Source organism: Vombatus ursinus, unplaced genomic scaffold, assembly GCF_900497805.2.
Source record: "Vombatus ursinus unplaced genomic scaffold, bare-nosed wombat genome assembly UNPS02009835.1, whole genome shotgun sequence".
Lineage (NCBI taxonomy): Eukaryota > Metazoa > Chordata > Mammalia > Diprotodontia > Vombatidae > Vombatus > Vombatus ursinus.
Window position 1 is genome coordinate 25,014,826 of NW_020949613.1, and position 27,149 is coordinate 25,041,974.

At 34.5% G+C, this 27,149-nt stretch overlaps 1 protein-coding gene across 4 annotated transcripts in view; it reads left to right on the forward strand.

Moving 5' to 3' along the window:
• The window catches only part of MYO6 (myosin VI), a 236,477-nt gene that overhangs the window by 104,418 nt on the left and 104,910 nt on the right, over positions 1 to 27,149 (forward strand). For all 4 annotated transcript variants that reach the window (XM_027852915.1, XM_027852916.1, XM_027852917.1 and 1 more), the window contains 4 exons: positions 7,770 to 7,839; positions 13,659 to 13,732; positions 19,215 to 19,344; positions 21,620 to 21,725. In XM_027852915.1, the coding sequence (XP_027708716.1) occupies positions 7,770 to 7,839; positions 13,659 to 13,732; positions 19,215 to 19,344; positions 21,620 to 21,725 (380 nt within the window). The remainder of the gene's footprint in view (positions 1 to 7,769; positions 7,840 to 13,658; positions 13,733 to 19,214; positions 19,345 to 21,619; positions 21,726 to 27,149) is intronic.

Genomic DNA, 27,149 nt, shown 5'->3' on the forward strand with positions numbered 1-27,149 from the left:
ATCAGTGAAATCACGGGTCCGATCCCTGTATCCCTCTCTTTCGCTGATTAAAGTCCTAATCTTTGGTAACTGAATAGGCAGAAAAATAAATTAGATATACAAATGACTTGATTTGGTAATTTATAAGTTAGATAGATTCTGGATTACTGCAAAATCTGTTCATATTTATAGAATGGTTCAGTTCTTTATTTGTATTATGGAACTGTGCCCTTCTGGCTATGGGAAGGAGAGACCTGATTTCTGAGATCTCCAGCCTCTATATTATCTCTGATATCTATCAACATTTTCCTCACTGGGCAATTGTTAAAATGGTATTGCATACTCAGTTCATTCCTTAAATGAGTGTATGGTATCTGAATGGAGAGATATCTCTCTGTATAAACATGTGCTCTAAAAGGACTGTTCAGGATATTCTTCTATATTTCCATCACTGGGCATTTTCTTCCTTTTCTTAAATCTTTGCCTTCTACATTCTGGGGACCCAGCCTACTGTTCTACTCCATTTTCTTCATGATCTGTGATGTTTACTTTGTGCTATTGCTCATTAGGGAGTGGTAATTATTTTTTTAGGAGGGAGGAGAAAAAAAATCTTGTCCAAGTGCTATAAAAATACCTTGACTACCAGAGCCTTGCTGCTGCTACAGTATGGTATAACAGAAAGAACACTAGCATGAGTAGGGTTATTTTTTTTTTGCGACTATCATGCTGTGTGACCTTGAGTAAGCCTGTTCTGGACCTTCTGTGTCTTCACAGATTTCTGCATAGATTTTCTGCATAGTCATAATAGATTTAGGAAGGATACCAAAGAGATGATCTTGTCTGACTCTCTCATTATGTAGAAGAAGGAACTGAAGCATACAGTTTAAGTGAGTTGTCCATATTCACACAGGCAAAAAGTTGTAGAACTGGGATTGTTTTTACTCCAAAATCAATGTTATTTCCATTATATAATTTTTTCAAACAAATGTAATATTGGGATTAATATAAGTTATCTTAACTTTTTTTTTCGGCCTGACTTGATAGGGATTTAAAACTTACCTGCCATTTAAAAAAACAAAACCAAAAACTAATCACAGTGTATCTGTCATAATTACTTGCCTTAGTTCAGTTATAATGTAAGCAGACTAGAACAACAATCTTTAACATTCATGTTATGCTGTCAGTTATTAAAACTTTAATTCCTTATGTCTATATTTTTGTATAAAGAGCCATAATTATAACTATAGATGAATCATTGAAATTCCTTATATAGTTCTGAAATTATATAAAACTATTCAGCTAAATTCAGTAAATATTTATTTTACCTCTACTATGTACAAGAGCCCACTCTTACTGTTGAAGTGGGGTAATATTTGTCATCTGAGGTAGGAACTCTGATTTTACAATATAAGAATTATTATTAAGTGGCTTCTATATTTCTTTTCAATTCAGTATACTTTTAATACATGTTCATCATATGTAAGGTATTACGTTGACTGGAGGAAAAACAAAAGTGAAATACTATATAAAGACTCTCAAGTTCACCACAGTTTACTAGGGAAATAAGATACACAAACCCCTTAAATACAGGGTGAAACAAAAGAGAAAGTTTAAAACAGAGAGAGAAATCTGGTAGGGGTGTAGAAAAACTTCATGGAGGAATTGGCATAAGATTTAGCCCTTGAAGAAGGGTAGCAGGGACAGACTATCTATAAAGATTAATTTAGTTACTGGTACTCTAAATGTGAGACTCTTGTCCAGTGACCAGCAAACTATCATATTATTGTAGGAACTGAATAACAGGAATCCTGACATCTTACTGTTACGGGAAGACAAAAAAAACCAAAACTGCAACTTATGAGAGGGATGGCTTTTAGTTTCCTTTAGGAGAAGCGCATAAAAGAATTAATTGAGTTGGTTTTATTGTGATCAAGGGCATGAGAAACATAATTTCATGGGACAGTTGTTCATTGCATATTGCAGTGCTTGTGATAAGCATTTGACAGGAGATTGCTATGGGAGTTTATGTGCCAGCATTTGTTGAAGAGGATGAGGATAAAGAGGTAGAGAAACTTTATAAAGAACTTGATAAGATCCTCCCAATTTAATTAGCGTATGTAAATACTCAGTAACGACTTAACTGCTAAGAACAGCATGGGGGATGAAGATAGAAAATATGTGAGGGGCTATTGTTCCAGGTTAAGAATTGACAGAGGCCTAAGGTTTGTTGACTGTACAGAAGCCCCATACCTACACATCATTCATGAGACTTTTCTTTCAGAAAAAACAAAAACGAAAAAAGAGGAGGTCCTGGACATGGCACACACCAAATAATGTAATAAAAATAAAATTATTTTATTTTGAAGGGAAATGCTGTAGGAATTATTTCCACATCATTGCCGTTATATAGTCAGGCCAGTGACTTGTTACTGTCAAAGTAGAAGTAGCAAGTCTAGCTTTCTTACATACTACCTACACCATCTTGAGGAAGTCGCATAACCTCTCCAGCTCTCAGTTTCATCGTTGGTAAAATGAGTGGGTTGGACTTGGACTTCTTTGGGCCCTTCCAGTGCTTTAACTATGATCCTATCATCTTATGTTAGAAAAAAAGAATAAAATAAGAATTATGGAATGGAATTGAGGCTACTCCAGTCTAACCTATTAAAACAAGCAGTTGATGTAAAAAAATGGAACATGGGTAAAAAAAGAGATATTGACACAGACTATCATTTCTTAACTAAATTTAACTAATGTAAGTCATTTACTATGATGAGAAATAACCTAGAAAACATCTCAGCCAGTAAACACTTTTTAAAAAATAAATTATTATTGTTATCTTCTGTTTCTTATATCATTATAGTTATCCAAGTATTCTTTCGCCTTCTACTCCCAGAGAGTCATTCCACATAATAAATAACATATTTTTTGAGAGGGGAAGAAAATCATTACAACTACTTAATGTACTGAAAAAGCCTGAAAAAATGCACAGTGTGTAACACCTGTGGACTTCCTACTTCCATTAATGGGTGGGTTAAAGGGGTATCATCTCATATCTCTTCAGTTGAATCCTGTTTGAGCTTTATGATTTTGTCCATTTATTTTGGGGGTTTTGGTATGTAGTTCTTTCCATTTACATTGTTTTAGTTATTGTTTATATTTTCCTGGCTTTGCTACTTCACTCTGCATCAGTTCATAAAGATTTTTTCATGCTTCTCAGTACTTATTACACCCACTATTTCTTGTAGCCCAGTGATATTCCATTGTGTTTATGTACCACAGTTTGTTTAGCTAGTCCCCAATCGATGGGCTTCTATTTTGTTTCCAGTTGTAACTTTCACAAAAAATGCTGCTTCAAATATTTTGGTGTTTATGAGGACTTTCTTCTTATCTATGGCTTTGTTGGAATGTAAGCCCACAGTCTCTGGTTCAAAGGTTATGGACAGTTTGGTTACTTTATTTGCGTAATTGCAAATTGCTTTCCAAAATGGCTGTTTCACAGTTACACCAACAATGAATTAGTGTGCCTGTCATTCCACGATCCCTTCAACATTGAGTGTTGCTATTTTTTGATCATTTTTGCCAATTTGCAAGTGTGAGTTGAAACTTTAGGATTATCTTGATTTGCATTTCCCTTATTATTAATGAGTCAGAGCATTCTTTAATGTGACTGTGAATACTTTACAATTCTTCTTCCAAGAACTGTTGGTTCATATCCTTTGACCACTTAACTCTTGGAGAATGAATAAGTCTATAAGTGTTTGATCTTGTTAAACATGGAGAGATGGAAGCCAAGGACAGCACTGGTTTGGAATATAAAGACATTTTTAATATCTTAAGGATAATGGTGAAAAATTATGAGCAGTATTGCCTCATAAAGCAGCAAGATGCAGTTGAAGTAAAAACAAGCTTATAAAAAGTTTGACAAGGGAGCCATCTGATAAAACTAACCTGAGAATATTTTGAGGATGGAACTTAATGGATGATAACACATGAAATAAAGTGAAAAGATACATACAATTTTTTAAAACAAATTCTCTTCATTGAAAATAACAGTGGTGCTATCACATTTGGACTTTTAACATCATAGTTTCCAATATTCTGCACAGAGAACTAGAAATTATACTAAAGAAAGCAAAGATGGGAAGGATCAATTAGACTGGGTCAGTCTTGCACAGAGAGACCCATGCTGGGTGTTCAATTTTGAGGGCAAAGGAATACCTTTTCAAGATATTTAAAAGAGGAGACTACCCAGTGCTTGAGAAAAAAATCTCATTATTACTACAAAAAGTTACTGAGACAATATCAAGCAATCAGTAAAAATTTATTGTGTTCCTACCATGTGCCACGGCATTGTGCTAAGTGCTGGAGATAGGAAGAGGCAAAAAACAGCCTCTGCCCTAAAGGAGCTCACAATCTAATGGAAGAGACAACAAACACCAATACAAAAAGTTATATCTAGGAAGGCATAGAATTAAGAGGGGTTATGAAAAGCTTTCTGTCGAAGATTGGATTTTAGTTGGGACTTATAGGGAGCAGAGAAGCCAATAGGTGAAGGTGAGGATGTCAATAACTAACAGCCCATATGTTGATTTTGCTGTGCATAAACACATATTAGGACAATAATCTATATATACATTGAAGACATACTTGATAAAGGTATGAGAAGGGAACAGGTATATTTTCACAAGTGATATTCTACAGCTGACCGCATTTTTAGTGTCACAAAATTGACTGAAAGTTACAGAGAAAAGAGGATCCCATGGGCTTATTTTTTGTTGAATATAAAAATACATTTGATTCAGTCCATTGCAGTGCCACCTTTAAGGCTCTGTTCTAACAAGGTGTTTCTCATGCAGATGTCAAAATTATGTAAATTCAAGATTCCTTCAAAAATGTTTCAACAGAGAGAACTTTGACCATTTAATTATTAATATCAGATGAGGAATTAAACAGGGTAATATAATTGCCGAAGGTGTTTGTAACCATCATGGAAAATGTCTGTTTTCAGAATCCAAATGGAAGAAGGATTTCTTCTAGATGGCAGGGTTCTTCAGATGCTTTTGTTTGCCGATTTATAAATGTTTTAAGATTTGGAAAGCACTTCACGTATATTATCTCCTTTGATCTTCATAACACTTCTGTAAAATAGGTGCTATTATTATCCCAAATTTCCAAATGAGGAAATTGAAGATGATAGAGATTAAGTGATTGACTCTGGGCCACACAGCTAATAAGTGTCTGAGTTAAGATTTGAACTCCAGTCTTCTTGACTCCAAGCCCAGCACTCTATCCACTCCATTACCTATCTCCTTTAGTAATACTGTGCCAATTGCTTTAAACCCCCCAAATGAGTTTCAAATCCTCCTAAATGAGTTTTGTAGTTATTTAAGGGTTGGGCCTGACTAGTCACCAAGGAAGAACCAAGTGGGTAAAGAATCCTTATTGTCTAGAATGTGATATACAGTTGGATGGACGGCAGAGAGAGCTGGTCCATCAGTATAGCGTAATCTGTCCCCATTATTCTGAATGCTCTTCCTCTTTGTCCTCCATCTCTTAGAAATTCCTCTCCTATTATTGTATGTACTTATTTGCCTGCATTTTGTTTCTACTCATGAGAACGTTAATTTCTTGAGGAGAGGGATTGTTTTGGTATTCCCAGTTCCTAAGGGAAGTGGAAGACTGGAAGACCATCAGCCTAGGTGCTGAAATCATGATGGAGAGGGGAAAAGGGTGGCATATGTCAGTGACAGAGATGAAGTCAGTCTATCAGATGGCTTAAAATTCAGAGCAATATGTGGTGTTGGAAGGTGGTTGCAGAGCAAGAAGCTGGCTTTGGGTATGGAAAGCAAGGACTATGCTAAAACTTTTACAGGCCCTGTGCGATAGGGCAAGTGGGAATGGAAGGGGACAGACTTGGAGAAGTTTACCAGAGAATCCTCATCCACAAACACTTTTTAAAAATAAAATTTTTATTGTTATCTTTTTTTTTACATCATCATAGTTATCCCCAGTATCCTCTCAGTTTCCCCTCTCAGAGCCATCTCATTTAACAAGTGATGTTGTTTAAAGACAAAAAAAGAGAGAGGAAAAAAAAATGAGCACAACTGATAAATATGTTGAAAAAGTCCAAAATGAAAACCACTTTTCAAATAAGAGGGGAAGGTAGAGGGAAAAGAGAAAGGGTGAAGGGAGGGTTTGACATTGGAATGAGAGGAAGTATTGAGACGCAATGGGAAAAAGTGAGTAGAAGATAGTACCCATGGTGGGGGAGAGCTGAAGGTGAATAAGAGTCAGTATGAGAGTAGAAAGGTAGCTGCAGAAAAGGTGGTGTACCTGGATAGGGTTTAGTGGGATAGGTAGTTAGGGTAAACTAAAGGGGCATATTTAGTGATAGGAGGAGGACAGATATTAAGTAGATAGAGATGGTTAATGGAGACACTTATAGGATTATAACTTTGTTTTAACAAATATTTGCACAGTATTATGGAATGTCTCATCGAGATTTTGTATCTTAACCATTGTTAAGAATAGTACATTTAGAAAACAGTATGCTTAGTGCTAACCAGCTGAATTACGAACTAAAAAGTCATTTGAAGGATGATATGAGAACCTAACCATTATTTATAATATTGTTTTTATTGGAATATCTGGGTTTGGGAGAGTTTTTGAGTTGGGAATTATCTATATAAAGACAACTCTAGGAACATGGAATTTTACAGTATAAACTCTTGGGAAAGATAAAGCTCTTTCCTGGCCTTATGCACATGTATGTAGACCTGTACAAATTATTTGCATGACATAAAATGGTTGACTGATGAGTTCACAGGATTTTCCTTGACCCGGAATTGAAACTTGAACCCAAAGGGAAAGCATTTTTTTGAAAAGCATAAATTGAAATGTTAACATTTAAAATTGGCCTAGTAAATTCAGGGACGGGGAACCTGCATTCTGGAGGCCACATGTGGCCCTCTAGGTCCTCAAGTGCAGCTCTTTGACTGAATCCAAACTTCACAGAAGAAATCACCTTAATAAAAAGGTTTGTTCTGTAAAACTTGGACTCAATCAAAGGGCTGCGCATGAGGACCAAGAGGGTCACATGTGGCCGTGAAGCTGCAGGTTCCCCAACCCTTCATCAAATGTAATTGTTTTTAGATATTATGGATCTATTATTTGAAGTCAAATGTTCTTCATCACATAATATCTTTGTACCAAAATGACAACTGTAGCATTTAAGTGTTAGAACAATGCATTCTGACCATGAGCTATGTAATGCTTTATGGTGTAAATAACTTTAGTACATACTTTTATCTGCTCTGATAAATGTTTCAACAAAAGAGTTTGTTTTTTTTTAAACTACAGGATAACATTTTAAAATTTGATGTTAGTATATTTAAGTTGTCCCTTTTCTGCTCTACTCCCTTTTTTGTTTCAAAATAATAAGATAAGTTTCTGACATATTTACATTTTCTGCATTTTATTATATTGGGTGGTGAATTATTAAATAATTTGCAGATGCAATCTTTTTTAATAATTTATACCTTTATTTTTTCTCTGAGTGTTCTACAGGATATTTGATTGCTTCTATTCCATTATATTGATGGTATTTAATAATAATGTATTTGATGATATATTTGAATATTTGAATTTCTCTTGTTAATTTACTAAGCAAAAAGTTTTGTATCAAACAAAGCGACCTGTTATTGAAAGAAAAAGTGTATCATTGGTATTTGAGTTATCTTTTACTTATATAATTCAAAATCTGAATTTTTTTGTTTTTTATTTTTTGGCAGACATTTTTGGCTCTTATAAACCAAGTGTTTCCTGCAGAAGAGGATAGTAAGAAGGATGTGGAAGATAACTGTAAGTAATAAGGAAAAAAAAAACAAAATAAGATAGGTCAATAGATGTTGAAAAAGAAGATAATCAATGATTTTTTAACTAGGTTATTGTACTTTTTAACTTGAGTAGTAATGTTTAGGATGCTAATATTTTACTATGCTTGAACTGAAGTTTTGTTGAGTCATTTTGAAATTTTATCTTGAGCAAAGTGAGTATTTTTGGAGTTGTATTTGTAGTTCAGTAATTTTGAATGCTAAATTAGATGGAAAAATCAACTTCATAGAAATTAGCTCATAAGTCTAGTTGATGTTATGTAGTAACTAGTAATTAATGTCAGAGCATTTTGTACACATGATATGCAATGTAAATATTACTTATGTACGATTTGGTTTGCATAGAAAGATGATTTGTTTTTTAGTCAACTGGTTATTATTTCTTCCCTTAAGATCAGACAGAAATTATATTCTAAATAGTGTAAGGAATTAAGAATCTTGTTAAATAACTATCATAGCATTTGTATCATGGGCTTTTTAATATTAGCAGTCAGTGCTTATAAAAATCTTAGAATATTTTTCTTTCACTGACTTTTAAAAATCACATTTGACTAAGCATGGAAAGTTTAAAATCTGAGGGAAATAATGCAAGTTCCAAGAAATAAGAGAAAAAACACAATGCATAGTATTTATTATGTAGGCTTTCTTGAAATGGAAATTTATTGCTATATTTTTTGAATCCTCTCTCACATTCTGCTGTGCACGTGATATTTTTTCTTTTCTTATTTTGTATTTATGTTTCAGTATTTAGGTTTATGTTTCAGTATTTAAGTTTATGTTTCTTTTTTTTCTTACTGTGTATTTAAGTTTTAATAATAAAAAAAATAAGAGAAAATATGGAGATAAACAAATTTAGGAAAGGAGGGTGAGTTGTGTTCTAATCAGAGAGTATTTTCTGCAAAGAAGTAAAATTAAAAAGAAAGGAGAATGAAGAAACCATAACCTCCCCATACAGAAGAAAGAATAAATGAGAATGTTCCCTTAAAATTTGTTAGAGTAGTTAGGAGTGACAGGCAATGTGTCATGGTGGATAGAGGGTTTGTCTTGGAAACATTAAGACCTAGTTTAAGTGCCATCTCTGACACATTTTAGCAGTGTGAGGGCCCATCAGTTGATCTTTCAGTACCTCAGGTAACTGATTATAAGCTGCATCTGTATGAGTGGAGACACTCTCCATAAAAGTAGTTTTCAACCACCGTCAAATCATAGGTCAGTACTAAAAATGAAACGAAATAAAAAACCCAAGAGCAGTAATTAACTTTTTTTTTTCTTTTTGGCGAGGCAATCAGAGTTAAGTGACTTGCCCAGGGTCACCCAGCTAGTAAGTGTCAAATGTCACCTAGCTGCCCCTAACAATTTAGTATTTTTTTTTTTTTTTGGTGAGGCAGTTGGGGTTAAGTGACTTGCCCACAGTCAGACAACTAGGAAATATTATGTGTCTGAGGCCGGATTTGAACTCAGGTCCTCCTGACTCCAGGGCCAGTGCTCTATCCACTGCGCCACCTAACTGCCCCAGTAATTAACTTTTGTATGGGGTATAAAACTCAGTGCTTTTGTGTGATTTTTCTAAATCTTCATGTATCTAATAAATTGCAAACTGGTTGCATGAGATACTTTTGTTTAATTTACATTTTTAAAGTTGCCCTTCTCTGATTATTTCATCTTGTGTTTGTGTATAATTACTTTATTTCTCTGATTTTCTAGTGGAAAGAGTACTGACCTTGGAATCAGAGAATCTAGATGCGCACACACACACCCACACCCACACACACCCCTACACCCACACCTACACCCTCTCACACACACACACACACAGCTCTGCTTTCTGTGTGACCTTGGGCAAATAACTTAGCCTCTTTGGGTCCATGTTGCTTCATATCTAGAATGAGGAGATGGAACTTCTAAGGTTCCTTACATTCCTATATGATTCTATGACACCAATGTTTTACAACTTTATGCTATATACTCCATGTATATGAATGTCTCGTTTTATGATGCTGTATGTACAACAACTGTTTAATATATGTCAACTGTTTTCATCATTGCCAGCCTGTACAACTAACTGAGTTGTACTCAACTGAGTTGAGTATATACCACTGAGTGTGGTATATATACTTATGATTCCTATTTGGGAAACTCTGTCATAGGCTATGTAAATGATTCACCCTAAACTTTTCAGGAAGACGAACATGCGTTCAGTAGATAGGCCCAGGTTTCACAGCTGACGAGGTCACTCTATTACTTCATTAGATCTTTTGTCTCAAGTTTGATGCCAGACTGTCTGGTTGTCTGCCAAGTGATACATTTGCTTTGTTTTCTGCTTCCTCATGGAGTGAATGTTAGAATGAATTCCTCTTATCTACGTCAATGTGATACTGTAATGTACTTCGAAGTCTTAAAAAAAAGCTTCTTTTGAAATAGAAATACTTTTATTGCCATTTGGAATACCTTGACTGCTTTCAGTTCTATGCTTTGAAGAAAGATTTTTGGCTTTCTCTAGCATTTTATTTGATAAAGATTAGTATGATGATCCTATTTATTCTGGTTGATTATTAGGCAGTAATCAAGGAATATAAAAATATGAAATATTTATTTTTATAATAGATCTTCATAATAAAGATATGTAGTATGCCTTCACAGAAAACAATGATACTTTTAGGTATTAATTGTAAGATACACACGAAGGCATAAGCATGCATAGCATAGTGCAGATGATAGAGAGTTGGACTTGGAGTCAAGAGCTCCAGGGTTCAAATCTCATTTCTTAATCATATTGTCTGTATAAATCTAGGCAAGTCACTTAACCTCTTGGTGCCTCAGGCAACTTTAATAAGTTGCTTTATTGATGTGGAAGTTTTCTCATTAGTCTCTACATCGATGGAATCGTGGATTTTCTCTCTCTCTATGTGTCTCTTACTCTCCCCTTGCCTCTTCCCTTCTCCATTTCTCTCATGTGTGTGTCTATGTATGAATACTTATATGAAGTAATTAATCTTATAAATGGATTCCTATTTACTGGAGGTTGAAGCTGATAGATTATCTAGTTCAACCTCTTTTCCAAAAAAAGACTTCACTTAGCAATTACTTTCAATTCAGCAAATGCTTGATTGAGTACTGTTTGCAAGGTATTGTGTTCTCTGTTGTGGGATATACAAAGATAACATAATTCTTGCCCTGAAGGAGTTTATAATTGACTGGGTGAGATAACACATGTCTGTAATCGTATTACAAGGCTTTCTGTATTATAGCCAGTACCAAAACCATGTACAAAGGAGGAAAAGATCCCTTTGAGCTGGAGAGGAAGATTAGAGAATCCTTCATGGCAGATGTAGTATTTATAGAATTTCAACAGACTGAAATGGGAAGGCATTCCAGTCAAAGAAAATGACTTTAAAATAGATACATAGGTGGGAAAACTCAGGGTACACTCATTGTTGTTTGGTCATTTCATTCATGTCCAACTCTTTGTGACCTCATTTGGACTTTTATTGTCAAAGATACTGGAGTGGTGTGCCATTTCCTTCTCCAGCTCATTTTACAGATGAGGAAACTGAGGGTTAAGTGACTTGCTCAGGATCACATAGGTAGTAAGTTTCTGAGGCTGGATTTGAACTCAGATCCTTCTGACTCCAGGCCTGGCGCTGTATCCACTGCACCATCTAATTGCCTAGGGAATGTTTAATCTTTTAGTTTGGACCATAAAGTCAGTGGAGGTTATGGTTGAAATATAGATCAATCAGATTGTGGAGAGCTTGGATGTGAGGCTAAGACATTTTGATCATGTTTGTATATAATAGGGAGCCACTGAAGATTTTTGAGCAGTGGAATGACATGTTTAGACCACTCTTTTAGGGAAATCAGGTAGGTGTCAGAATACATTGGAGTGGGAGAATGACTGGAGTGGAAAGATAAGTTTAGGTATGAAGTAATGAAGATATTGGGAATGGACGGAAAGAGACATTTGCAAGACACGCACACATTTTGGGGTGAAGGGGAGACAATTGGTATTAAATGACTTGCCCAGAGTCACACAGCTAGTTAAGTATCTGAGGTCACATTTGAACTCTGGTCCTCCTGACTCTAAGGCTGGTGCTCTGTCCACTGCGCCACCTAGCTGCCCAAGATGCAAGACATATTAAGAAGAGGTAGAATTGATAAACAGAAGGAAAAAAGCAAAGATAAATATAGGATTTTGGTACATGGGACACTGGCAAAATGATTGTCCATGAACACAAATAGGAAAGTTAGGAGCAGGAGCTAGTTGTGGGTTGGTAACTGAGACAGGAATGGAAATTAGTCCAGTTTTGGACAGAGTGAAGTTGAAGTATTAGTGGGGGCATTCAAGTATAGATGCTTTTTAATAGGGTAGTAAGGAATCTTGGGGGAGGGGATGGGGGAGGGAGATATAGAGAAAGAGCATGCACTATTTGGAGATATAGAATATAGACAGGAGATATCTGCATGGTGTAATAATGTAGTGTAGAAATGGTGTAGAAATAATCTTTAAACTAGAGCAGGAGTGGGGAACCCGTGGCCCTTTGACTGAATCCAAACTTCACGGAACAAACCCCCTTAATAAAAGGATTTGTTCTGTAAAACTTGGACTCAGTCAGAAGACTGCACCAAAGGACCTAGAAGGCCACATGAGGCCTTGAGGCCACAGATTCCCCATCCGTGAACTGGAGCAAGTCAACTTTAGGACTGTCCTCAGATCTGCTACTTTATATCTGGATGATCTTTGACAAATCCCTTAACTCTTTGGGATATTATTTTTATCATTTCTGAATGGTAGTGCCTTTCTTCTGAGATTACCTCTGAGTTATATACTGTTTATATCTTGTTTGTATGTAGTTGTTTGCATGTTGTCTCTCCTGTTAGATTATGAGGTCCTTGTGTGCAGGGACTGGTTTCAACTTTCTTTGCATCCCTGGACCTCAGCATCGTGCTGGGCACATAGTAGTTACTTAATAAATGTTTGTTAACTAGTTGATCTTTAAGAATTGACTAGATCTCAATTTCTCTGCTTTATATTCTAAATGCCAGGGCTGATTGTTAATGGCAGACATTTATATTCCTTTTTAAGATTTGTAAAATACTGTTCCTGCCTTCTCATTTGAATCTCATAAAAACCTGTGAGATAGGTACCCATCATTTTACAGATGATGAAACTGAAGCTCAGAAAAATTATGACTTGCCTTTATTCCCAAAGCCAGTAAGCATGGGAGATGGCATTTGAATTCAAGTCTCTCCTGACTCCAACTGCCTCACTCTTTCCATTTCATTATCTCTCTATACCCAACCTAATTTGGATTTGAATACACACATTATAGTGATATTTTAATTTCATTAATTCTTTTCTTTTTATTTTAATCAACAAGTATTTATCATTACACCTAATGAAATGATCTAAGAGGTCTTTACACAACACTTAGCACAATTCCTGGCACTTAAAATGCTTGTTGACTGACCAAAAGAGAGCAAAATCTCTTCTTTGCATCACTGGAAGGAATTTCCTATACTGATGAAAATCACTGGTTTGGACAAAAGAATGTAATCTAATTTTAAACTGAATGGTGCAAATAATAACTAATAGAGAACTTTTATCTATTTGTTTTAAAATAAAAACAACTCTTGTATCAGATTATACTGTACCATGGTTTAAAAATGATTGATTTAATAGCAAAGTTAACAAATCTGTTTCAGTATTGGTCAGAACTATTCAGTTTCAGTTCTTTCATTTTCTTTTTTTCCCCAACATAAATTAATTTCCACATGTTTTTGTTTCAGGCTCACTGATGTACTTAAATGAAGCCACACTTCTCCATAATATCAAAGTACGATATAGTAAAGACAGAATTTATGTAAGTATTACAAATGCGTCTAATTGTTTAAAATTTTATGTGTGAATTATTTTACATCACATTATATAGTTTTATTCTATTTCTGTTTAAAAAATAATGGAACATCTATAGAATTGAAGTTTATCATTCTTTTATTATTAAAATGATTCAAATTGAAGATAGTAAATCTGTAGTGATTCATGTGTTTAATACTTTCTATATACTAGTATACCAATACATTACTCAGAATATACTGTATACCTACTTAGAAAAATCTGGAATGTTAAGAAAATGTATCAATTAGATTTTTCTTTTCAGTCTTACATTTGAGATTTCTATCAGATCACTTAAATGTATCATTATTTGTCTTCTTGTACTCTTAATTCAGAAAGAAACGATTAATTTGATTTAATTCTGAATATGGGCTAGAAGTAAATTACTGTCCTGGCTGTAGATAAATTACTTTGCTAAAAGTTCTGCTGCTGCTAAAGATGAACTTCTTTCTCTTCATTATTTTTGAACGATGAAAACACATGGCTTCTTTGACACCTCCTGGATCAAATGACCATCTTAATCTTTTATATTGCTATCAATTTGCCATTTGTAGTTACTTAATTATGACTAAATTACATTTGGTCTTTGCCATCTGCCCAAACAGTGACAGCTGCTAAACAGAACTAATCTAGCCTTTACCAAGACATGCCACCTACTAGCTTTCAATTATTTAGTTTTGCAGCCTCATTTTTTTCCTTAAAGGAGACGTTCGTTTTTCATGCCAAGAAAAAAACAATAGATTTAAGATGATTATTTATAGGTTAAGTTTAGTTGTCTGGATAAAACAAAATAACATGTATATTTAATAAAACCAAATGTTACAATTCTAATATACAATTTGAAATAATCTTTATTCACTTACCAAGTAAGTCTCTTAGGCATATTTAAACATTATCGTTTTATTAGCGCCTTTAATTTTTATGTAATAACACATCACACTAATTTCCAAAAATATCCCCCTTTCCCAAAAGGGAAAAAGCAGTTGAGCATAACTAAGTAGCATTTCCACAACATCTGAAAGTATATGTAGTATTCCTCATCCATAGTCTCCTACTTCTGTAGAAAAAGGAGGGTGATAACATTTTCTCAGCTTTTTGCAGGGTCAGATCTTAGTCACTAAAATTACACAGCATTCAGTTTCATTTCATTGTTTCATAATTTATGTTGTTGTAATTGGCATATATATGTTTTTCCTGATTCTGCTTAATTCATGCAGCATTAGTTCATATAAGCCTTTGCATATTTTTCCAAATTATTTGTTTTTGTCATTTCTTGTAAGTACAGCAATATTCCATTATTGTTTATGTCACTATTTGTTTAACCATTCCCTGATCAGTGGATACTTTGTTTCCAGTTTTTTGGTACCACAGAAATGTTTCCTATGAATATTTTGGCATATATGGCACCTTTCTTTGACCTCTTTTGGAATTTTTGGTCACTTTCTTAAAAAAGTGTAATTCTTAATTTCTTTCCAGAAATGTTGAATCAATTCAAAGTTCCACCAGCAGTGTGCTAGTGATCTGTATTTTCACAGCCCCTCCAATATTGACTATTTTAATCTTTTTTCCTCTTTGCTAATTTGTAGATGTGAAGCAAAACCTTCAAGTTGTTTTGATTTCCATTTCTCTTGTGAATGATATGGAGTAAAAAACTATTTTGATTCTTTATAGTTCACAATTCTTTGTGAACTGTTTGTCCATATCATTTGACCATTTTTAGGGGGAATTTTTCTCTTGGTCTTATCTATTTATGCTATCCTTATGTATGAGCATTAGGTATAGATTTTTCTAGTCAACAATTTCCATTGTCCTAGCTTCATTGATCTTGTGTAGAGACCTTTCAATGTCATTTAATGAAAAGAACCTTTTTTATATCTTTTGTGATCTGCTTTATATCTTAATTGGTTAAGAATTTTTCTTCTAGCTGTTTTTCTGAAAGTTACCTCTACCCACTTTCCTCTAATTTTCTTTATGATGGGACCTTTTATATTCAGATAAAGTATCCATTCATGGTAATTATAAATAATTCTTATATTAGCATTTGAGGTAAAATGAAAAATAGTAGAAAGACAGAAAATGGTTAAAGCAGGAGAATTGTCTTTTGTTTCTCTTGATTGCATTGCCTGTTTTAGTATTGTTGAAGTATTTTATAAGAAGCAGTTTTTAATTGTTGTAGAAGTTTCCTCTGGTAATTTGAAATTTTACTAGAACATTTTGTCCCATGGTTTTTGCAGAAATATGAGTTGTCATAGAATGAACCATTGATCCAGAACCAAAACCATTTAGGTTGGCCTAAAAATATTGAAAGAAAATAAAAACAAAATTAAAATATTTAAATGAACATTTCTGAGGATAGCTTTATTAAATTGTTAATGCCTTTAGGACAGGTAGCGTATTAACTTGGAGCTTTCGCCAGCTTTCCATTGCATATGGTTCTGAAATATTAATGCATTTAATGGTGTGGATAATTAATCTCAGAATTAGTATAGAATTAGTTATAATTTCAATTAAAATGGATCTGCAGTTTTTTTCTTCGGCCAGTGTAAGTGATTTTTGGTTCTTGATCAAAGATTCAATGATGACTTATGTGGCTTATGAAAATTGTCTTGTGTGTGTAGTGGAAGTTTTAAAAAGTTTCACTAGCTGACATTTATGTATTTGGTTTTACAAATGAGAAACTCTGCCTGCAACTTCCTTTCTTTCTTTTCATCATTTGTAATGCCCTTAATGGCTTGACTGTCTGAATGGCCAGTTAATTAACAAGCATTTATCAAAAGTCAGTCAGTAAGTATTTAAAGTTCCTACTATGTGCCAGACAATTAAGTCCTGAGAATATAAAGAAAGGCAAAAGATAGTTCTTTTCCTCAAGGAATTTGTGATCTAATGGGAGAAGAAAATAAATAGAAAGGAACTGAAAAAAAGGTAAGGGAGAATACTGGACACCACTGATAATGAAGTTCAGAGGAATGCAGTTGGTTGGGAAATGAAGAGATGGTTTTCTTGGAGGCTCTTCTTAAATGGAGGATCTTGGAGAAGCTGTCAGATGTCCACCCTTCACCCACTCTAATCAGAGGGAGAGAGGGGCCCCAGGAGCAGGAGGTACTAAAGAAGTGTGAGTTTCAGTGTTTATGTATTTCTCATTCTGCACTTTAGAAAAAAAGTGTGCATTTAGGGTCATCTGTTGTTTGCCAAGAGATGGGAAACAGGTTTCACCAACAACCTTGTGGTATCATGATTGATTATTGGATTCATCAGAGTTCTTTCAAAGTTTTTTTTCCTTTACTTATAATTATTATGTAACTTGCTATCTTAGTTCTACTTACTTCATTCTGCATCAGTTTGTACAAATTTTTTTCAGGTTTCTCTGAATCTATCCCTTTCATCATTTCTCACAGCCAAATAATATTTCATTCTTTTGTATGCCACAATTTTTCACTTATTGGCCTTTTTTTTTTTTTGGAGGCAGTTGGGATTAAGTGACTTGTTCAGTGTCACATAGCTAGTAAGTGTCAAGTGTCTGGTCTGAAACTGGATTTGAACTTAGGTCCTCTTGACTGCAGGGCCGGTGCTCTATCCACTGTGCTACCTAGCTGTCCCCACCCATTGTCCATTTGTGGGCTCCAATCACTTTGTATTATTTCAGCTTTAAGTACTCCACAAAGTTTCAACTGACTCTGAACATTTTCTGGAACTGGACACTCCTGGAGGTTTTATGCAACTCTACTGGATATATAAAAACCCTTGAAACTTTCTTTTACTCCTTTGGGAAACCACTCTTATTAGTGATTTTTCTCCTTCTATATCCAGGAAATACCTTTGGTATCCTTTCCTGCATGTGTGATTAACTGCTGAGGATTACCAAACTTTACCCTTCCTTAACTAGAAACAAAAGAAAAATACACTTAACAGTTATATCTGTATATGTATACACGTCCCTCCCGTGTTTGCTAGTGTTATTGACTTCTTCCCTTTAACAATCCTTTCTTCCAATCATAGGGGAAAGGTGTCCTCACCTTCCTGACTCTCTTAGGTCTCTGTCTATTAAAGTCACCAATTAATTATAAATATTAAAATAGTGCTTAACTTTGCTCATTAAGCACTAACGGGTACTTTTCAGTGGGTGGCAATAGTAACACTAAGTAGAAACTTAGGGCTATGTGACTACAGTAGAGTCAAAAGTAAGCCTTAAAATTTGATGATGGAGAAGTCTCAAAGTTATAACATATTCCTTTAGAGATCCATGACTCTCTAGAGCAGGGGTGGGGAACCTGTGACCTTGAGGCCACATGTGGCCCTCTAGGTCCTCAAGTGTATCTCTTTGACTGAATCCAAACTTCACAGAACAAATCCCCTTAACAAAAGGATTTGTTCTGTAAAACTTGGACTCATTTAAAAGGCCGAACCCAAGGACCTAGAAGGTCACGTATGGCCTTGAGGCCACAGGTTCCCTACCGTTACTCTAGAGGTTAGAGAATATTGGTGTTCTAGAGGGTTTTGGTGGTTGGCAGTCTTGCAGTGATTAGCTTGCTATGTTCATTACTGTATGTATTGCTTAATTATATATATTTTTTTAGTATCTTCTGTATAAGTACGAGAGTTTATGAAGTATCTTATATTAGTATTTAAAAGATTTTTAAAATTATGAAAGCATTTAAATTTGCTTCAAACTACAGAATATCTGATCATTGTCAAATTGACCAAAGTTGAAGCATGACTTGATAGCACTAGTGCACAGTCCTATAAACTGTCATTCTTCTTTGGTGGACCTTGGTAGTATTTAGGTAATTTCCCAGATGGTAACAAAAGAATTACAAATGTGGGGGTGCTACTTTCGGATTTCCTATGAGTACATACTTTGGGAGCCCTATGATTTTCTTGACTCTGTGGTCATGCTGTTTGCTCACATATTTAGATCCATTATTCTTTTGGGTAATGCTACTCATGTCTGGAAGCATTATTACATCCCCGGGATGCTTCTGCAGGTGATACTTCATTTTGCCTTGCTACATATATACATATATATATTATAATCTTTAATTAGGATTTACATTTAATCTACAAAACATTTTTATATTAACATAGTACAACTTAAAAATGATAAAAAACAATGCATCTTCAAAAACAAACAAAAAAACTTTTCGCGGAAAAGGTATTTTTAGATTTTAAAATTACCTGCTAGCATTGTTTTAAATTTAGAGGTAACTGTTGATTTTTAATGTTTAACATATGGACATTGTGTTGTGGCAAATAGTGCCAATCTTTATTTAAAATAGCACTGAACTGATGTCATTGTGATCTAATGGTTTTTCTTGCAGGTTTGATTTCATTCTGCAGTTTTTTTATGTCATTAAATATGGAGATAAGAGAATCCTTAAAAGCAACTCAGATTTCATTTTAATTTAGATAACAATCTGTTGCATTAATAGACATGTTGCTTTTAAAATTTTCAGACGTATGTGGCCAACATCCTGATTGCAGTGAACCCATACTTTGACATACCTAAAATATATTCTTCAGAAACAATTAAGCAGTATCAAGGAAAATCTCTTGGAGTATTGCCACCTCATGTCTTTGCAGTTGGTATGTAATTATAACTATAAGAAGCATTTGTTAATTTATTTTTTCATGAATCAGGAATTTTGAATTTTTTCTTCTTACTATTGTAGAAATGTACTCAAATTCTTTTTCTTTTTACCCTGTCAGTTTTAGTGTGCAGATAAATAACTCAGAAAAACCATTACTTAGCAAAATGTGTATCATTTTGGAAACATTTTTACACAATTTCTCAGGCAGCATAGTCACACCTTTGCTCAGAAATTATAGATGTATTTGTTCTTCCATCCTTAACATAAATTTTGAAATATGACCATTTTTTCTTAGATATTTTCTTTTAAGTTGAAAATTGATTATGAGGGCTTGATCTCCAATGACTTTTTGGGTTCTCAACACGTATAAGACACAGTTGGTAAACATCTTCCTTCATAATGTCCCGGGCATGTTAAATCTGGACTTCTAAGGGAATTATGCTTTCCTTGGCCAGGCTGTTTTTCAACCACTGAATATAGTATTATGGAGTTCTTGAACTGTGAGATCATAATGTATACTATTTTTTGCAAAGGGGCTTTGTAGAGAAGTAAGACTGAAAGTGATGTGTAATATATTCCTTGTATAAAAGAGAATTAGAATTCTTTTTTTTTCTTCTTTAAGTAATTCTAATACACAGATGGCATTACAACCTTAGTAAGTAAATACCCAGATGGGTGACTTCTCCCCATGTGTTGTGATTTGACTCATCACTGTTATGTGCAAGGCTATAGTTTTACTTTTCAGTTTCAGACATAAGCAAGTCTGAGAGCTGTTAGGTGTTATCAGCAGAGCCTTAACGGGTGCCGGTGTTGCAAATAGCCTTCATATTTCAGCTATGCATTTGTCCTTTTGTAAGCTTGACAGAAGAATATAGTGCTATCATTTAATTGCACATTTAATTAAAAAGAAATGTTAAAAGGCATACAGAATCTAATGCTATAACATAAGGGCTACTCTACTTTAAGGTATTGGTTTGCTTGCAAGTGAGGTATTCGAGCTTGTAGAGAAGTGAATAATTTTTACTTATTGTAGAGACTTTGCAATGTTTGATTGCCATTTTACAAATCTTACCCCCAAATGCTCCTTTTAAAAAGTCTTTATGGGGGCAACTGGGTGGCGCAATGGATAGAGCACTGGCCCTGAAGTCAGGAGGACCTGAGTTCAAATCCAGTCTCAGACCAAACACTTAATACTTACTAGCTGTGTGACCCTGGGCAAGTCACCTAAGCCCAATTGCCTAAAATTAAAAAAAAAAAAGTTAAAAATATCATTAAAAATCATTGAAAAAACTCTTTATGACCCTAATAACCTGTGTTTAAAACTTTTCTACAAATGAACACAGAATTTCCTTGTTGACTAAGATGTTGAATAGGATTGGCTGGTACACACTTTGAATAGTAATACTTTTTCAAGTCAGCTTCATGTTTTAGAATTTGAAGCATATATTGAAATGCCTTTCCTGTTTTGGGTAGGTTGGTTATGATTGACGTAAGATGAATAAATTCCTAGTTATAAAACCGAGGTTTCCAGAGATCTCCTTTGAACTTAGATTATTGTAATTTAGAATTTAACAAAATATTCTATTAAGTCTACAGTTACTTCTTTTGACAAAGGCTTAAAATTTAGATAATTTACAAGCTTTAATGTTGAATTAGGGAGAACTATGTGAAGAACACATAATAGCAATAAATTTAAGGAAGCCTAGAGAGTGATATTTTTTAACTTTCTAGAATTCAGAATTCAGAATTCTAGAATTCTAGAACTCTAACTCTTGTGGATATTCAAACTGAGTTTCTAATAAAGTTAAAAAAAAACAATCCCATAATTTGGTTTCAATTTTATCACAATTTCCTAAGAACCCTTTTATATTACAGAGTTTTGAAATTAAAAATTCATTTCTACTCCCCCTTTTATTGGGGAACTTCATTAACTATGTGTACTGAATATTCTTTACTATGTATTTGCATTTTCTGTGGAGATTAGTTTTAGTGTTGGAAATCCATGGTACAGCTCACAATAGAGATATTGTAGCACACAAATAATAGTACAGTTGTTTGTATTTCATGTTTACTAAGCTGTGAAAAGTATGGGGGCATTTTAAACTCTAAAATGCATTTATAATTTTCATTTTTTATCCTATATACTGTATCTTATTTTGTCAAAATATAACATAAATGCACTTTTATTTTAAGTAGAGTATCATTCTGAAGATAAATTTGGTGAACATAGTTTTGGATACCCTTCATTTGTCATGTTATTTTGATCTTAGCTGACAAAGCTTTTCGAGACATGAAGGTACTCAAAATGAGTCAATCGATCATTGTGTCTGGAGAATCAGGTGCTGGCAAAACTGAAAATACGAAATTTGTTCTTAGGTGAGTATGTGGCTGGAAACTTTAACAGACAACTGTTAACTAGACTGATGTGTTTTTTTTTTTTTTTTTTAACATAGTTTGGATTGGATTTATATAGTAGTATTTAAACAACAACAGCAACAAAACTTTCCTGTAAAATGATTCTGGTGATCCTGTGTTTATTTTTGCCTCTCTCCTCTCTCTCCTCTCTCTCCTTCTTGTCTCTCCCTCTTTCTCTCTCTCTCCCTCTTCCCATTTCTACTCCTATCTCTCTCCCTTTCCCTCTTCCTCTCTTCTCAAACTTCTTTCCTTATTCCTCCACCTCTATGCCCCCCTTCCACACATAATATACCTTTTTGTTGTTCTCCCTTTGCTGTAGTTACTCTTAATCTATACTTCTTAAAATTAAATAATTTCTGCTAGCTTTAGGGATAATGAAGACATATTGACACCTGTAAATCAGTTCAAAACTGGTACTGGAGTATAGTGTCTGGAATTAGGAAATACCTGGCTTTTAATCTGCCTTAGATACTTATGAGCTTTATGACCACAGGCACGTTACTTAACTTGGCTGAGCTGCCATTTTCTCATCTTTAAAATGGGAATAATAAGAAGGAGCTGTTTTGGGGATCACATGACATTCCATGCAAAGTACTTTGTAAACCTTAAAAGTACTAGGTTGAATGTCAGCTATTTACTTTATGTTTTACAACTATCTTAATATTTGTAATACTATTATTGCTGCTGCTTTTAGTAGTATTACTACTGCTACTACCATTAGCAAGCATTTTATATAGCATCTGCTGTGTGCTAGTGCTTTACAAACATTGTTTCATTTGATCCTCATAACAACCCTGGGAGGTAAGTGCTATTATTATCCTCATTTTACAGTTGAGGAAACTGAGGCAGGTTAAATGATTCGCCTAAGTCACACAGCTAGTAAAGTGGCTGAGGCTAGACTTAAACATGGTTCTTCTTGACTCTGGTGCTTATACGTTGTGTCACCTAGCTGCCTTCAGTACTTGGAAATTAGAAACTATTCTTTTTGAAATAAAGCAGTGGAGATAGTTTTGCAAATATAAAATGATTCAGGTGAATATCAGGACAAAAGAAATTATACTGTATTACTTTGTAAACTTTAAGCTATGTGAAGACAAGAACCATAGCATGTGTATCATTTTTATATCACACATTCTCTTAGCTCATTGTTTGCTAGCATATTTAAATATCTGTTGAATTAAATTGAATTTAAAATGTTTATAAAAATTTTAAAATACTATTTTTAGGCTCCTGCTCTTCATTGTATATTGGGAAATGACTATATAATTGTTTTTAATGAGTTTTGTAATGGCAGATTGTTACTGTTTCACCCTCGGCTTCCTTTTCACTGTGTAGAAAACTGTCAGTTCCTTCTTGCTGCAAGTTTTTTGTTTGAAAGAAACCTGGAAAGCAAAGTATCGAGAAACTTTTTCCTCTCCTGAGTTGTTAATATTTACACTTAAGGTCCAAGTACTCTCAAAGCAGGGCACTCAGTTCAACCATTGTAGTTTCTAGTGGCAGTCCACTGATCAGGTAAGTAACTATCACATGTTTTGGGACCTAGTAATAAGCTTCAGTGTTATTTCTGAAAGAGTTGTAATATTGAGCAGTACTTGTATTAAAGTCAGAACATTTAAAAATAATAATAAAGATGAGAACAGCCTCTGGGTATGTAATTTTTGTTTTCTGTTTCAAATCTTGTTTCTTAATATGCTCTTTTTTATTCTTTCTTAGCTGTATGATGGCATATTTTAACACACTTGATATTCAAAAATTTTCATGAGTATTTGTAGTTTCCATTAGTATAGACATCTGTATTTCTCAAAATAGATTTCTTTTAGCTTGCTGTGGGGAGAGGAAAGGGAAGCCACATTCAGACTTGTAAATGTATTTGCTCTACCTTTGTGCGTTTAAAGGAGGCTAGGCTGCTAGTTACAGTCAGGAAGGACCTGGCCGGTTTCTTTAGTCAGTTTTCAAGAATTGTTATAGCTAAAATTTTATTAGCTATTACCCAAACTTTGGTGATGAGACTCTGACTGGCTCTGTAGATAAAATATACATTGTTTATAGTCAGGCCTGAACTCAAAGCCTTTCTAGCCTGAAGTCTGTGTTTTACTGGATAGCCTTAGAGAGTGCAATGTCACTTCCGTGAAACCATGAAACGTTGGTATAGCACTGTAGTTAAAGGTACTTATTAACAAAAGGTTAATTTTATTATAGCCTTCAGACTACTATATATTTTATATATACACACAACTACTTTGGAGGATGTTATTTTTCTGAGGAAACAAACAAGATAGAGAGGATCACAGAAGATATAATGTACAATTTTGATTATATAATTTATATATGTAAAATGTTTTTAATAGACGTTACCATAACTAGTACTCATGGTCTCCAACTGATGGGTAGGAGAATAGTTCATGACCAAACAGGTAAGATGGAATATTTTGATTGCATAAAATTACTGTTTTTATACAAAGTCAGTATAGATAAAATTAGAGAGAAAGAAGGTAAATGGGAAAAAAAGCTTAGTGTCAGGTTTCTTAGAAAAAGGCCTCATTTCCCCAGTATGGGGAACTGATTCAAATTTATGACTGAATCAATAAATACATTTTCAAAGGATGAGAACAGGAATTTTTTTTCAAAGGATGGAATTTAATCTCTCAATGACTACTTAAAAAAGTTAAAGATCACCAATAGAAAAAATGTAATTTAAAGTAGCTCTAAATCGAGTCAGTCAGCAAACATTTAGTAAGTGCCTGCTATGTGCCAGACACTGTTAAAGTGCTGGGGATACAAAGAGAGGCAAAAAATAGTCCCTGCCTTCAAGAAACTCACAATCTAATGGGGGAGGCAAAAAGCAAATAAATACACACGAACAAATTATATGTAAGATAAATAAGAAATAAGAAACAATTAAAAGAGAGAAGATAATAGAAATAAGTGGGGTTGGGCAAGGCTTCCTGGAGAAGAGCCACAAGATTGGAAAAGATGAAAAAAAAAAAAGAGGAAAATGACAAACATTGGAGGGACTAAGGGAAAATAGGCACACACTAAAAGCATTGTTGATGGAGCTGTGAATTGGTCATTATTTCCAGAAAACAATTTCGAATTGTGTACCACAGTCACTAAACTGTGCCTGCCCTTTGACCCACTGATACTAAAGCCAAGCATATATCCTGAAAAGACCAAAGAAAGAAGAAAAAGACCAATATGTACAAAAATATTTATAGCAGCTTTTTTCATAGTGGCCGGAAACTAAAGGGGTAACCCATCCACAGTTTATGGTATACAAATGTAATGGAATATTATTGCACTATTAAAAATGGCAAAATGTCCAGAGGAGAAGTACCAAGTTGATAAAAGACTTTGAGATCATATGAAATGACAGTCCATTGAAAGAATTGGGCGTGTTTTGCATGGGGAAGACCCAGGGAGACATTGATAGCTGTCTTCAAATATTTGAAGGCTTGTCATATAGGGGAGGGATTAGGCTTGTTTGGTTTGGTTCTGGAGGGCAGAACCAGGGTCAGGGGATGGGGAGGAGGTTGCAAAGAGACCCAGTGAGGCGTGATGTTAAGACAATTTTTTAAAAAAGTAATTAGAGTTATACAAAACTAGAAGGGGTTGCTTCGAATATGTAAGGAATATGTATATTCCTCCTTGGAGATCTTAAAGCAGAGTCTGGATGACTGCTTCTTAGGTATAATATTATATAAGTTGTAATTATTGGTAGTCTTTTAGCTAGCCCCGAAAGATGGTTATAATTTTAACTGGCTCCAATTAGAGGGGACATCCTAGATGTATGAAAGAGCATGAGCAGAGGCACAAAATAGGGAAATTATACACAAAATGTGTATGGAGCAATTTGGTTAGGCTGGAACATAGAGGTAATAACATGAGATAAGGCTGGAAAAGTAACATGGTGCCAGACTGTGAAGTTTTAAATGTGAGGCTATGGAGTTTGAACTTTATTCACTAGATTGTAAGGAGCTGTTGAACTGGTTGAGCATGGTTATATCTGTGTACAGAGAAGATTAATTTGGCAGTGGTACTGAGAAGGGAAAAAAGGGTAGAAGTAGTAGTATCAGGAAACTATTGTAGTAATATGTAAAATAGTGGTAGTAGGAATAGAGAAGAAATGGATTTGACGAATATTGTGAAGATAGACTCAACAAGATTTTAATGGTGTATTCTAGGAATTGGTTCTTGCCCTTGTGTTGTTTCACATTTTTATAAATTATTTGGAAAAAAGGTATAGATACATGTTTATCAGATTTATAGATGACAACTCAGAAGAGATAGCTAAGACAGATGAAAATCAGTATCTAAAAAGATTTCAACAGGTTAGGATGCTGGCTTAAATCTAATCTTGACACTGTTTTTAAAAAATCAACTTTACAGGTATAAAACAGAGGAGGCTAGTTTAGATAGTAATTTTTCTTAAAAAGACCTGGGGGTTTTAGTGGACCATAAAGTTCAGTATGAGTCAGAAATTTGATGTGGCAACCAAGAAAGCTAATGTACCCCAAGGCTTTATTGAGAAGTGTAGGGAGATGATGGATTCTAAAGTAATCTGCCTTGATCAAATATTATCTGAAGCATTTGTGTTTACTTAGGACATCATATTTTAGGAAGGACATTTATAAGTTTGAGAACTTCCATGAAAAGGCAGCTAGAATGATGAAGGGCTTTGGGATCATGCCATATAAAGATTGTTTGAAGAGAGACGACTTGGGAGAAGAGGAAGGAGTGGTAGAGGTTGGGACATAGAGTTAATTAAATCATTTTCTTCGAGTATTTGAAGGACTATTAGGTGGAAGAAGGATTAGACTTGTTCCCCCCCCCTTTTTTTTAGCTAAAAGATGAGTATGATTTCAACTGGCTAAAATTGGAGCAGACATTCTAGATATATGAATGAGCAAAAATTAGGAAAGCACAAAATGTGTATGGAGCAGTAGAGAAGAAATGGGAACCTGGGGTAGAAATTATAAAGAGGCAGGTTTGGCTTGATGGCAGGAAAAATTTCTTAATAGTTAAAGCTATTTCTGGGCTACTTCAGGAGGTAGTTGGTTCTCCAAAAGTAGTTCTCTTCAAATGAACAATAGGTAGCTTTTTGTTGGCTCTCTTGTAAAGGGAATTCTTGATTAGATACAGGCTGAGCTAGTTGGCCTCAAGGTCTCTGCCAGTTCTGAGATTCTTTAATTCAATGAAGGAGACTTTCCTATCCCCATCACAGGGGTCTGAAACTTTTTAATGATTAGAGCTATCATTAGAGATGGTCAGAGGAGAATATTCTTCTGGATAGAGGTGATCCATATTTGAATCAGGAACCAAATGAACAGAAGGCAGAGCCCAGACTGGGTTGGAGTTCTGTGTTTTTCTAGAGCTCCATTATCCAAG